The 13,747-nt window shown below is 42.8% G+C and overlaps 2 protein-coding genes and 1 pseudogene across 2 annotated transcripts in view; 1 reads left to right on the top strand and 2 right to left on the bottom strand.

Annotated features, from left to right (window-relative positions):
• The first annotated feature begins 4,871 nt into the window (after positions 1 to 4,871).
• On the top strand, positions 4,872 to 5,631 carry LOC123133857 (uncharacterized). The gene has a single exon (XM_044553252.1). It carries the CDS (start codon positions 4,940 to 4,942, stop codon positions 5,486 to 5,488), a length of 549 nt encoding a protein of 182 aa, XP_044409187.1. The 5' UTR covers positions 4,872 to 4,939; the 3' UTR covers positions 5,489 to 5,631.
• Positions 5,632 to 6,523: 892 nt separating this feature from the next.
• On the bottom strand, positions 6,524 to 9,844 carry LOC123133856 (uncharacterized; annotated as a pseudogene).
• A 1,055-nt stretch (positions 9,845 to 10,899) lies between these two features.
• Positions 10,900 to 13,747, bottom strand: part of LOC123136377 (F-box/kelch-repeat protein OR23) — a 12,089-nt gene continuing 9,241 nt past the window's right edge. Inside the window, exon 2 of the mRNA XM_044555739.1 lies at positions 10,900 to 11,476. Within this exon, the coding sequence (XP_044411674.1) occupies positions 11,188 to 11,476 (289 nt within the window). The 3' untranslated portion in view covers positions 10,900 to 11,187. The remainder of the gene's footprint in view (positions 11,477 to 13,747) is intronic.

Below are 13,747 nucleotides of genomic sequence, written 5' to 3'. Positions count from 1 at the left end.
GCAGTTTGAATCACGTTGTTTTAATGCAGTAAAAGTGAGCACAGGCGAGAACATGGGATTGTATCGATATGATCAAATGGTTGGTTGCTTGCCTTGCGGGTCCGTGGACTGGTAATGCTCCTCGTTAGGATATTCGCGATACTCCTCGGGGGCAGAACCTGCCGCAGAGAGCACCAATATACAATCATCACCAAACAATATGCAACAATATAATGCATGCATGAGACATGGCAAAATGAGTGTATTGGGCTAATGCAACTAAGACCAGATGGGTTTGAACCATTTTGAATCAAAGATTCAAGTTCCAAGCACATAAATGGCCCTTAATAGTGCTTTATCTTGTTCTGCACTAAACAGCAGGTTAACTTGCTTAAACATGCATGAAACCAGTACAGATGGATAGATTGGATTTTTCTGATCATTTTTCATATATAACACTTTGCATTTGGAGCTACAGATTAATTTCTATGAATTTTTTAAGTTTGTAGTATTTTCTGGAATTTCCTGTATAAGAATAATTCTAGTAATTGAATTTTTGCGTCAGCTTTGCGTCAGGGTGACGTTAGTGGTCAACGGGGACGATCCAGGTCAAACCTGACTAGTGGGTCCCGCGTGTCAGTGTCATTAGTCTAACTAATTTTTAGTTAGTACTAATCCTAGTTAATTAGCAGGGCTGGGCCCCACCTGTCATTGACCCAGGGGGGTCAAACTGGACCCACCCAAGGTCAAACTGGGCAGCGGGGTCAAACTCGTCGGTGTTTAGCCGCCAGCGAGGCCAAACGCGGCGGGGCAGTGCGGGTTTTGTGCTCCGGCGACCAAAAAGGTGGTGGAGGGCATCTACATGTGGCTGGAGGCGAGCCGCATCCAGCGGTGGTGGTGGTTGGGCTCGGGGTTGCCGGAAATGGCGTCGGCGATGACCTTGGCGGCTGCCGGAGCTCAGGTGAGCTCGGGCTCGTCGCTAGGAGGCACGGCGAGGCGCGTGGAGTGGTGCTACGTCTTCCTGGGGGTGCGGTGAGGTTAGCGGGCAGGGTGGCGTGGCCGTTGCGTGGTCGGAGTCTCGTCGGCGGCGAGCTCGGCGACGGCGCATGCGGGTGAGCTACGTGCAGTCGCTAGTGGTCTCAAGAGGGAGAACGGAGAGGATGGAGAGGGGCAGAAGCTCACGGCGAAGACGATGAGCTAGGCGGCGCGGTCGGGGACGAACTGCTGCGACGGTGACGGTAAAGGGGATCTCCGGCAGTGGCGGAGTCGGGCGAGGTCGTTGCGGTGGCTTCGGGGCATGCGAGCGCTCGGGGCTCGGCCTGCTCGATGGAGAAGACGACGGCGGAGCTGCTGGAAACGGTCAGACGGCGTGGGGACGGCGGTGGCTACGTCTATGACAGCGAGGTGGCAGCGGCTGCGTCGGCCATGGCGGAGGGGAGCGAGGGAGAGAGCAGGGGGGGTGAATGGACGTGTCCAGGGGGTCGGGGGCGCGACGTGGAGGTCGTCCAGCGGCGAAGCGGCAAGCAGGTGGCGTCGTGGCGAGCTCGCGCTCGTCGGTGTCACCTCCCTGCCTGCCTGGCAGGGACGAAGCAGCTGGCTAGCGCGGGCCAGCACAGTGCTGGGCCGCCAGGTGGGCCGGGGCGTGGGTTTGGCCAGGTAAGTGGGGTTTTCCATTTATTTCTGTTTTATTTTATTTCTGTAACTTTGTTGCTTTTCTAAAAAAATACTTAGGCATCTCCAAAAATCACCAAACTGCACATGGCCACTGTTTGGAATATATCCAGCATGGAACAGTTTAGTTTGGGATTATTTGAGCATTTGAAATATTTTATATTATTTAAATGCCCAAACTCAAATAACTAATGATTTAATCCAGATTTAATCCAGTGACCTTAGGATAACCTAGAAATTTGTGCATCACCTTTTACAGTGGTTTAAGACCAAGGCAGAGGTGATGAACATTTTAGAAGGGCATTTCACGTTCATTGAAAATATTTTTAGTAAACCCTAGTCGGTTTCAGGGGGGTGTTCGGGGTTCTGTCATCCCCATTTCAAGTTTCTGATGAATGGTAAACATGATGCACCACTCTAAATGCATGAACTAGCTAGGGTGTGACAAATAAATAAAGGAAAATCAGAGAAATATGACCAGTAAATAAAAAAAAAAGAGAAATTTGAAGAAAAAGAAAAGAGCTTTTTTGTAGGCCGATAAAACAAATTACAAACTCGGGTAGCACAACAGAGGGAACAAAGCCCAGAAGCAAAATGAAAAAGGCCCTCCCATCTCCACCAGCCCGTGCAGCGACAAAGGAAAGCATACATTTCAGCGGTAAGCCTATACCCCTATATCATTATATCATGCCTTCAGCTAGTCCATCTTCCGACTTGCTGAAGAGGCGAGCGAGATTGGCCTGCCCACGTGCGCGGGAGGACACAACCCCTTTTTCTGTTTTCGTTTTTTGTTTTATTTTTATATTTTTTATGATTTAAAAAAAATTCTAAATATACATATTACAAAAAGCACTAACAACTTTTTTGAATTTTTGAACAAGTATTTGAAAAATGTTAAGCAAACATTCAGAAAATGTTGAACGTGTATAGGAAAGTTGTAGATCATGTATTACAAAATTATTTTTTTTATCATCTATAGTACAATGTTAATCAAGAATTTGGAAAATGTTAAATGTGTATAAAAAATCTTGACCATGTATTATAAAATTGATGAAAGACCTTGATCATGTATGTTAAAATGATAATCGATCAATCATTTGAAGAAATGTTGAACAAGTGATTGAATAATGTTAATCAAGCACATGGAAGATGTTAAATGATTATAGAAAAAATGTTGACAATGTATTAAAAAATCTTTTTATTTGAAAACTGTTCATCAAGCATTTTTAAAAATGTATATAAAAATATTGACCATGTATTAAAAAAATGTTAATCTTGTATATTAAAAATGTTAATCAAGCATTTAAAAATATAAACAATGTGTATAGAAAAAAGGTTGACCATATTTTAAAAAATGTTAAATTTGTACTATAAAAATGTCACATGTGTATTATTAAAGTGTCGTTGAGATATACAGAATAATGTAGAATGACCGAAAGAGATAAAGAAAACCAAAAAAGAAAAAGAAAAAAATCAAAGAAAAAGTAAAATGAAATATAAACCGAAGAAAAAAATCAAAATAGAATGAAAAAAGAAAAAAACAGAGAAGAAAAAAAGAAAAGAAACAGGAAAAAAAATCTGAGAAAACCGACTCGAATTGCCTCAAGATGGATGACCCCCTACTACTATTCACCAAAGTGAAGCGGGCGGAGTAGCTAGCAGCGCCGAACTTCTCCCTGGAGGTACTACTTATCCCCATGCGTGCTCCTTTTTCGGGCCGACCCAGTTGCTTGCGCGAGGAGCGATTCCCTTCGGCGAGAGCAACTCCCGTCTCGCTTAATGCAGACATAGCTCTCGAGTACACAGATGTCTCGCTTGACGCGAGATAACGGTCAACCTCGCTTTAGGAGGAAGTGTGAGGTTGGGACGGACCAGCTCGTCTCAGACCACAACCTCTTTTATTTTTGTTTTTTCTCACATTTTTCATTTGGTTTTTTGCTTAATTTTTTATTTTTAATAATTTCAAATATTTCAAATATATGTTGCCAAAAAAACTCTACATTAAACATTTGAAAATGTTAATCTAGCATTTGTAAAATGTTAAATGTGTATAAAAAATATTTCTCATGTACAAAAAAATTCAATTTATATGAAAAAATGATCATGTATTTAAAAATATTAATCAAGAATTTGAAAAAATATTAGTCATTTTTAGTAAATTAAACGTGTATAAAAAATGTTCCTGATGTAGACCAAAAATGTAGAACATGTATTAAAATTTTAATGTAATAACATAAATTTGAAAAAAAAATGTTGATCATGTTTAAAGAAAATGTTAATCATATAACTAAAAATGGTAACCTTTTATAAAGGAAGTTCCTGATATATAAAAAAATTGTACAATGTTTGTGAAAAAGGTAGTCATGAAACACAAAAAAAAATTGAAAAATTAATCATCTATTTCAAAAATGTTAAACATGTACAGAAAAAATGTTCCTGATGTATATGAAAAATGTAGAATGTCTATTAAAATTGAATAGAAAAAAAGGAATTAAAAAAATGATCATTTATAGAAAATGGTAATCATATATTTCTAAAATATTAAACATGTATGTGGACGGAGTTGACGGAGCTCCAGCATAGATTCCCGTCGTCTCCTTGGGACGGTAAGGTTAGGGTTTCTCGTTAGGTGGCGAGATTTGATACCAGATACTTCAGATCTATCCAAAGGTTCAAGGGAACAACTGCAACTCCATGGCGCTGGTCCTTAGGGGCATGTGCATGAAGACTTTTCGCATATCATCAACAAGGTCAAAGATGGCTCCAGTAGTGGAGCAGCGACAGCGGCTCTTCGACGGCTCATTTTGGCGACGATAGTCATCGTTCTGTGGTCTCAGAATCTCGTTGTGATTTTTATTAGTTTGAGATGATTTGTACTTATGATGAACTTAGGCTGATAATAGATCTGGATCATCATCTTTCCGCAAAAAATGAAGAAGATCTGGATCATCTTTTGAAAAAAGAGACATGTGGAACTCTGGCTTGCTTGCTACTCCCAACCGTGGATTTTCACCCATGTACGCGCAGTTTATGCTTTCCCGAAACCGAATAAAGATTCTGTAGACTTTGAACAGAGATTGTAGTATGCCTTGAATACCCTGCACAAGATCAATCTCTAGAAAGCCCCAACAAGAACAAAGATCTCTTCCGTACAGCAAACCACGGAGGCGTGCCTGACTACGATCCTAACGGCCTATATATTCGCACGTAACCGACGCAGTGGCATTCCAAATTCCACCGGCGGATACACACGCGTACTACGACAGATCTCCCCCCGCGCAACAACCGCATGAACGGCGCCATGGGTTCCCGCGGCCGCATCGACCCCGCGGAAGAGGCGCGCCACCGGCAGGTGATGGGCGGCCTCGGCGTGTACGACGCCGACTGGGCGCTGGCCAAGGCGCTGGAGCAATCCGACGTCCAGCCGGGGCAGAACAGGCTGCTCCTCACCAAGGAGCAGGTGCGGGACGGCCCCATCCCCAAGCTCTTCCCGGAGCTGGAGGAGCTCCGCGGCGACGGCCTGAACGCCGAGCACCGGGTCGCGGTCAAGGTCCTCGACGCCGACGGCCGCGAGAAGGACGCGCAACTCCGCTACCTCAACTCCAACAAGGCGTACCGGGTCATGGGGTCCGACTGGAGGCGGCTCGTGCAGGAGAGCGGCATGTGCAAGGGAGACCGCCTCGATCTGTACGCCTGCAGGCGCGGCGACGGCGACCGCTGCCTCTTCGTGTTCAGGAGCCAGGGCGGTGGCGCCGGCGATATGTCCCGGAGCAATGGTGGAGACGGCCGGGTTCTGCGGCGGGTCACGTCGTCAATGGCGGCCATGCTGATAGAGTGATGGTTAGACAACAAAATCCACCCTTTGTCAAACAAATTTTAGAGGGATAGGCACGCTTTACTGCACCTGATGATTACTGTGATGATTTATCAGTTTTGATGGTTTATGTATGACACGCTTCAGTTATACAACCAGTTACTACAGATCACGATCATACTAGTATTTCAATTATTAAAACGACACCATGTCCTTTCAATGTATACTATTCGCAGATGCTCAGTATGCTAGTATACACGTATAATGATACACTTCAGATGGCAGATAATTTCATCAAACAGTATAACTTTATTGTCAACTCAGAGTTCAGTTTCTGTAAAAGAACAATGGTTCCAGAAAAACAATAAACACCAACCTTGTACATTGATACAGTATTTGTCATCAGATTAAAGAAATACGACAATACTTTCTTGACACGCGGTTTGTATAGATTCCTTGTATGTAGTTCTAGCCTTCCAAGAGTCTTCAACATTTCTAGAGGATACGTTTAACTCTGCCTAACAGTACCTTTCCTCTTCGAAGCCACGATACTTACCATTCGACCTGCAACCAAACACATTTAGAGGCCCAAACTTCTATTACTAATCTAATAATCCAAGATATGCAAGTTGGAAAATTTTCAATTCCATTGGATTTGTAGGCCAATGCATCTCTTAGTTTCCAGCGATAAAAGGCAACAGAAATATAAGAAATATCTGAACAGACTTTCAAGACCAATCACAGCACACGTTTTACCATGAGTGAACAAATTTCCATGCATTAATTTACACGTGCTTATGGGATTATTATTCTGTGAATAAGTTTTAATGAGGTCTTCATCTAATGCAAAGGATATGTCATATGAATCCAAGAGATTTACTAAAGCAGGGCAACTTGATTCTCTCTCGGTTATTATCTATCTCCAAATGGAAGAACATGAGTAATATCTGAACACTGATTTTCTCAACAACAACCAATTGGTTTACTCAACTATTTGTGCAATCATGATAACCCATGCATGCTTCATATTTTGTTCTAGGACATTTACGTGTGGCCAATTGGAGCAAAAATAAGTTGGATGGTCTTTTTTTTTTCTTGAACCACCAATCTGCATCCCAAGTACTTCTATCAATCAAATTTGAGAAAACGAGAGTGCATATCCATAGATAAAATGTAATATTCTAATCATCACGGAGTCAGTTTTCTAGATAAGAAAACAATAAATAATGTTTCTAAACTGTCTGCACAAATAGAAACCGTGGAGGGCGACATGAGTGGTTGCTTACTGTTTGTTGTTCCTGCACTAATCCTTATGTATGTGTGGACTATGGAAGCAGTGAGCACATCAACTTATTCCAATGCATAAAAAATGTTTGGTTCTAACATAAAAAAAAGGTGCTACATTATGGAGGCTCACAAGCTTCGGTTGAAGGGAAAGCAAGAGTACAGACTCGGTAACTATAGAATTATTATGGAGTTGAGGAACTCCTTCCAACTAAAACATGATAGGATAGATGATAAGAATATATTGTGTATCATTTTTCAGTTAGGGCCGAAAGTGAATCAGAGCTGGCGAAGCCAAACCCAACCCCTCAACTGCCCTCTTCCTCTCCTCAGCAGTCCATGGATATCTTGATGGACAAACCTTGCCTTTGATCTCGGGATCCAAGTAACCACAGCGTCCACACATCTTCCTGTCGTGCAGAGATATCTCTGCAATATTCACTGCAGCTTCCACAACACACCTGATGTATCGCATAAAGTTGCCGTCAGGTTGGAAGCCATATATGGTAAGCTTAGCCAGATTCTTGTGCTTGAAAGCAGGGGCATACGGCTTCCACTTCACGTCTGCCTTTTCGCAGAAACCATTTTCCTTCCGGAACTCTTCGTCTGTCGCCATTATGCACCAATGGTCCCATACTGTGATGCACAGCGCTTTTAGGGAGGGTGCAGCTTCAAGAATAAACATTGTCCAACCTAAATCACATCCTTCAGGAAGATTGTCCAGATTCACATGCTGTAGTTTGCTGAGCGTAGTTGTGAGCAGCTTCGGGCATTCTGGTAGAACCCAAATCTGGGATGGAAAAATAAATACAAACTCAGTGCAAGTTCCATATAAACTACATTCTCAACTGGCGAAGACCCCCTCAAGTTACTATTGTTACATATATAAGTATAACCATCATATGTAAAGTGAGAAGGGACAGATATGATTCAAAAACTAATGAGTACCTTTTCACTTCTAAAATCCAGATGCAGATCGGTTATGGAAGGAACATTAGCAAGGAACGTAGTTAACTCAAGAGTCTTATCCGAAGAGACGCCAGTTTTAGTGAGGCTCAGCTTTGAAAGCTGCGGTACAAAACCAAAATGAAGGGGATCTTCATGAGAGTACCAACCAGTATAGCTCACCCGTTGGAGTTTGGGTAGACATATCAGCTCGATTCTCTCAAATTGCCCATAGTCAACCTCGAGCTCAACAAGTAGAGCATGTTCTACTTGGAGTACAGAAAGGATCCCTGAGTCGCAATAGGTTAAACGCAAAGACTCCAAGACCTTGCAAGTGCTGAGGATGTTGGGTATGTCCAGTTCACCAAACCTCATATTGCGCAGCCACAGGCGCCTAAGGCCAGCGAATACATCCGGACAAGCAGCGATAAAATCATTGAACTGCTTCCCAAAGCGGAGGAGATCGTCGGGAGAGGATATCTTATAGGCCTTCTCCGTTGTGATCTCAAACTCAGCTGCGTCAACCATCCGGGTTGCCATGGCACGGGCAACAGATTTGCCAATGGTGAGAGAGTCATCTTGCGTCAAGATAAATCTGATTCTGAGATTGCTGATGGTGATCTCCGGGCTCCTTTTGCTCAAGATGCTATCTGTTACATGAGCCACAGCACTGTTGGTCCGGAGGAACTCACTGGTGGTGACAACACGATCATGGAGACCTGGAATGGAACTAACACTTAGAAAGATCCGCGTGAGCATGGCAGGGAGCTTCAGCATTTGCTTGGACAGGATGCAGGTCCTTATAGCATCGAGTGTGTCCACCCTGTCGAGAATGTTGAGCAGAAGGTCATTGGGCAGATTGCTAAGCATGTCTCCGTTGCCAGCAGCGTCTTCGCTGCGAGTTGCTTTCCGCGTTGCATTTAGCTGGAACCAAAAAAAAGGAGTCTTTTGAGGATTAACCTTGCGTGAAAGATAAACATCATCAGACACAAAAGAAGAATATAACTTGCATTGCGTCTACGGCGACCGTTTTTGTTCTTCATGTCTGATCGGATCAACCTTATTGGATTTGGGACAATGGCGGCCGCAGGCTGGCGCAACAAAACAGACTAATCGGAGACGCAACTTATTCGATGGACGAGCGCAGGCAGGCTCTCTGCCAAAAGGGGGGAGATTATTAGATGAGAGGGAGGAGGATTCTGATTACAACTTCTCAACAGACATATACTACGAGTAAAAGTTACTCCTTTTGGACTGCGCTTGCCGCACAAAGCGAAATCGATCTCCTATCTGAAATCGACTCTTCTTCCGCCTCTGGATCCCGCGGGGTTATTTCACCAAAAACGCAGCCAAAGCCAGGCATAATAACCCAGGAGGTATTCTCTCAAAAAAAAAACCAGGAGGTAGAGGTAGTGACCGGCGGCGGAGGCAGGGGTGGGGTGGCAGGAGATGGCGGCGTGGTAGAGTGGTGCTGGCCGGCGGGCAGAGCAGGGGGGTTGCCGCAGGGGATGGCGGCGTGGAGGATGAATCCGCAGGATCGGCCGAGCAGAAGCCTGTCTCGCCTACAGAGCACCGCCGGTGGGCTCGCCCAGTAGGACGTTCACGTCATGCTGACGTCACTAGAATTTCGTTCTAATTTTTTGTTTATATTTTATATGAATACATATTAAAAAAAACTTAAATCTACTTGAGAAAGTAAAACAAAAAATTTAAGACATGATAACATAGTATAAAAAATGTGCTGGCGCAGTTTTTTAAAATGTTGATAACTTTCAAAAATGATATTTTGTAACAATGACAAAATGTTCCCACATTTCAAAAAAAAAATGCAAAGTTTTTGAAACATATATAGCGTACAATGTAATAATAAATGTTTTCACAATGTAATTAAAAACTGTACGTGACGTTTATGGACATATTACCCTGTTTCAAGAAAATGTTAGTGAGATTTTAAAAAATGCATACACAATGTCAAAAATGTTTGCGTAGGTTAAAAAATTGTTTATTTACATTAGAAAATGTACGTCTGATTTTAAAGAAATAATCACATGTTTCCTAAACAAATACCCATGGAATTTTCGAAAATATTTATGCAATGTATAAAAAATGTTTGCGTAGTTTAAGAAAATGTTTATTTCCATTAACAAATGTAAAACTCTTATTTGAAAAATGATACCGTATTAAGAAAACTGTTCAAAAACATGTATTTAAAATAAATATAGATCATACTTGAAAAATGTCCAAAGTTTATCAGAAATATGTTTCACATGTGCTCTAAAAATGTAAAATGTATACCTAGAAAAAAGTAGAGATGAATTTTAAAAAACCAATAAAATGACAAAGAAACAAAAAAAGAAAAGCAAAAACAATAAAGAAAACCATAAGTATAACAAAAAAACCCAATGAAAACCAAAGTAAAATGACGGAAAAAAAGAGAAATCAAATAAAACTGTGTGAATACAAAACCAACGGAAAAAAATAGAGTGAGCCTACAGCGATGGACCGCTTCAAGCGGTAGTGACTACCGCCCTAAATGTGCAGCCCTCTAATGGTCGCCCGTAAGCGATTCCTATTATAAATCGATACGGCCAACAAATGGCGGTGATCACCAGGAGCTTAGAATTTTAGAGGATAAAAGACATCTCCAACGTTTATTCCTACATCGAACATTGTATCCGTCCATCGATCGATGAGGACCAATCTGTGAACACAGAAACGAGAGGCACCAATCCAATTACCTCAAATGTCCGCTTTTATGTAACTAAAAATAATGATTTCGCACTGACTTCCACCATATACGACACACATTTCACCAAGCACGCAAGCAATCATGCATGCACACACCCCTTTTGCCATCAAGCATACACACACACACACGAGCTTCCCCTAAATGGTAGGTACGTGGTGCCACATCTACATAAAATCTTTGTTACATAAAAACTGGTAAATTTACGTGGATATAGCATTAGCCCCATTGCCGCTAACCTTTGTCTCGATCACGTTACTAAAAACACCCCATAACCGCCCATTGTTTTTTACACAGCAACAAATCCCGTCAACATGAACATTTTGAACTAAAATGTCATTACACTGTTAATCAAATTTTATCTATTCCCAGTTTCAAATTTCAATGAGATAAACCTCTTGCACAATTATCTGAAAAACATAGAAGTTATCAAAATCTAAAAAGATTAGGACACCACAACTCACAACCAGAAACATACTGCAGATTTCACCAAACAATGTACTTGCAAGCTTTGAATGGGGATATACTTACACCACATGTCACAGCGCCTGATTTATATAGTGCACCGTTCAGTATTATTATTTATATACAAACGGTTACACGAGTTTAACAATGCGAAAAGTACTCGCAACAGTCTCCGGCTATCCACCGAAATCATTACAAGTTCATCGTCATTTACATGTAAATTTGCAAGCGATAGCACCCCTGCTATCTGAATCTGTACAGTAGATGACGAGCACCAGCAGCTCTACAACTCAACTGTACAAAGAGCTGCGGTCCTGAAATCGATGGGCACACTGACGGGGGGATATGTGGTGAACACTCTCCATTTCCTTGCCAGCGGGTTATAAACCTGAAACTCCAAAGCCAGCCTCTTCTTTAACTGCCTCCGAGGATGGAGGGTTTCGGCAGGAAGTTTGGCAGATTTAAGCACATGCAGTTCGCCGTTCAATGATACGAAGCCACACAGCTCAGTCTCTGGGATCTTTCTCCTCAAAGTAGCCTCCTTCGACCACCCGTTTGAAGCAAAGTCATACCTGCACCAAACAACATTCAGAACTCAGAAGTACGAGTGCATGGCTATCACGGTAATACTATAGGTACATGGCATACATGCACTTGACTACATAGAATGGCTTGTAGGTTACAGATAAGACAGATTACAAACGTTGTATGAAATCAAACTGAATAGTAAAAGAACATGCTCTACCAAAAAAAAAGGAAAAGTATTCAAGCGTTTGCAGCTTGGATAAGCCCATTCAGTAAGAACTGAAAGATTGATATATTAGAAGGTGATGAAACTCTACATGATTCTGATAATAATATTTTTAAGGTAAATTTTGGCCGTCATGTCAGCATTTCAATTCAGGGAATAATTTTTTTTTAAAGTCTACAGCCTTTTGATACAAAAATTACATTTGCATAGATCAAAGCAACAAAAAACCCACCCTTAAGACAAAATTGGCCCCTGGTCATTTGCCATAACAAATTAACCAATCCAAACTGTACCTCACGCATTCCAGATAGTTGGAGGGATCTATGCATGAGCTTAAAGTATATAGCATGCCTGAAGACACTGCCTGGTAGACTCAGTGCAGTTCCAAATGGCAAACAACCTTTTACACCCTTCTCTCCCACGAAATCCGTTGCAACATCTCTCTAAAAGAAAACGTTGCCACATTTGACAATTGGAAAGCCAGCAATATTCTACAATATTCGAATCCATGAAATTTATATACAAAGTAATCAGCACAATGTGATACTTTTACTTCCTAATAACAAAGTGATACTTTTACTTCCTAATAACAAAGTAAGGAAACACATTAAATAATTCAAGAATGTATTTGCCCATGCACAAATTAATCTCCGGTTACAGAAAATATTGTTCACTCCATTTAGACCTTTCTGTCACATATGGCAGCTATAAGTATCAGATGCTATACTAATTGCCCCGCATCAACATTATGTTAGTAAGACCAACAAACTCTTTCTTTATCAACAAAATCATACATTTAACGTTCACCCACTTAACTGAGAATTACTTGCAATTGTATCAGTGTCTACAAAATGTCGACAGGATTGCACAAATAACCTCAGGACAGCAGCTATGGAAACCCCATGACTCAATATTGAAGAAAAATTGTCCAACAAAAATGCAACACGGATATATAGATAAGCACCATAACACCATATATTTGACTGATCACACATTTGTATTTAAAACCTCTAAGAGATGCTTGCCAGTCAGCCTCCATTATTAGCGTTCACCGTCCTACCATTTGCTCTTTACAATCCAAGATATGCTTTGTTTTGTGTGTTGGAAACGTGCAAGGAGAACACAATGCCAGATACTCCCTCTGTCCCATAATATAAGAACGTTTTTGATACTAGTGTAGTGTTAAAAACGTTCTTATATTTTGGGACAGAAGGAGTACAAGGTACTTCCAAAGGGAACGCCGATCAAGCTCTTGCTATCATTTGTGGGTTTGCGGTTGTTAGAGAAATAGCAACTTGTATTCCCATGGGACCATAGGCCAGTATATATGGACATACAGGTGAGAAAAATATGCAGAAAGCCCCTTGTACAACAGGGAAAATACAAAGGCTATACACGGCTATAAATATAACTCAACAGCGGCGTCCATGGGGTGGTCTCTGGTCAGGCCTGGGTGAAGCTCTACACTCCAGTAGGATGTGATACACGGCTATAAATATAACTCAACAGCGGCGTCCATGGGGTGGTCTCTGGTCAGGCCTGGGTGAAGCTCTACACTCCAGTAGGATGTGACTGCCGTGCAGATGCTCTCCTAATCGCCATTACTCCGTGTGTTTAGTGTACTAAGAGCAACTCCAACGCGGCGACCCATTTCGTCCGCGCGCGTCCGTTTGGGTCGGCGCGGACAGAAAAGTCGGCCCAACGCGCCGACCCAAACGGGCGCGCATCCGCTTTTCGTCCGCCTGCGGACTCATTCCCGACCCATTTTAAAGCCTCATTTGCGTCGGCGCGAACACGAAACGGACGCGCGCGGCGCCCGCCTCCTCCTCCCCCTGGCCCACTAGTCGATGGCACATTGGCCATCCTCTCCCACCCCAAGATCGACAGCGAACCCTCGCCCACCTCCCCCGCGTCGCCGCCGCCACCCATTTCCGGCGCCTCTGCCAGCAGCCGGTGCCGACACACCTCCCCCCAACGCCGCCACCGCCGCCACCTCCCACGTCGCCCCCACCACCGTCTCACTGCTGGGGCACCGAAGCTTCCCACCCCCACCCGACGCCAACGTGAGCAGGAAGCCGCCTCGCCTCCCCGG

This window comes from Triticum aestivum, chromosome 6B, assembly GCF_018294505.1.
Source record: "Triticum aestivum cultivar Chinese Spring chromosome 6B, IWGSC CS RefSeq v2.1, whole genome shotgun sequence".
Classification (NCBI taxonomy): Eukaryota; Viridiplantae; Streptophyta; class Magnoliopsida; order Poales; family Poaceae; genus Triticum; species Triticum aestivum.
The sequence above is the reverse complement of the archived record's forward strand: the minus strand, read 5'-3'. Positions and strand labels throughout refer to the sequence as shown.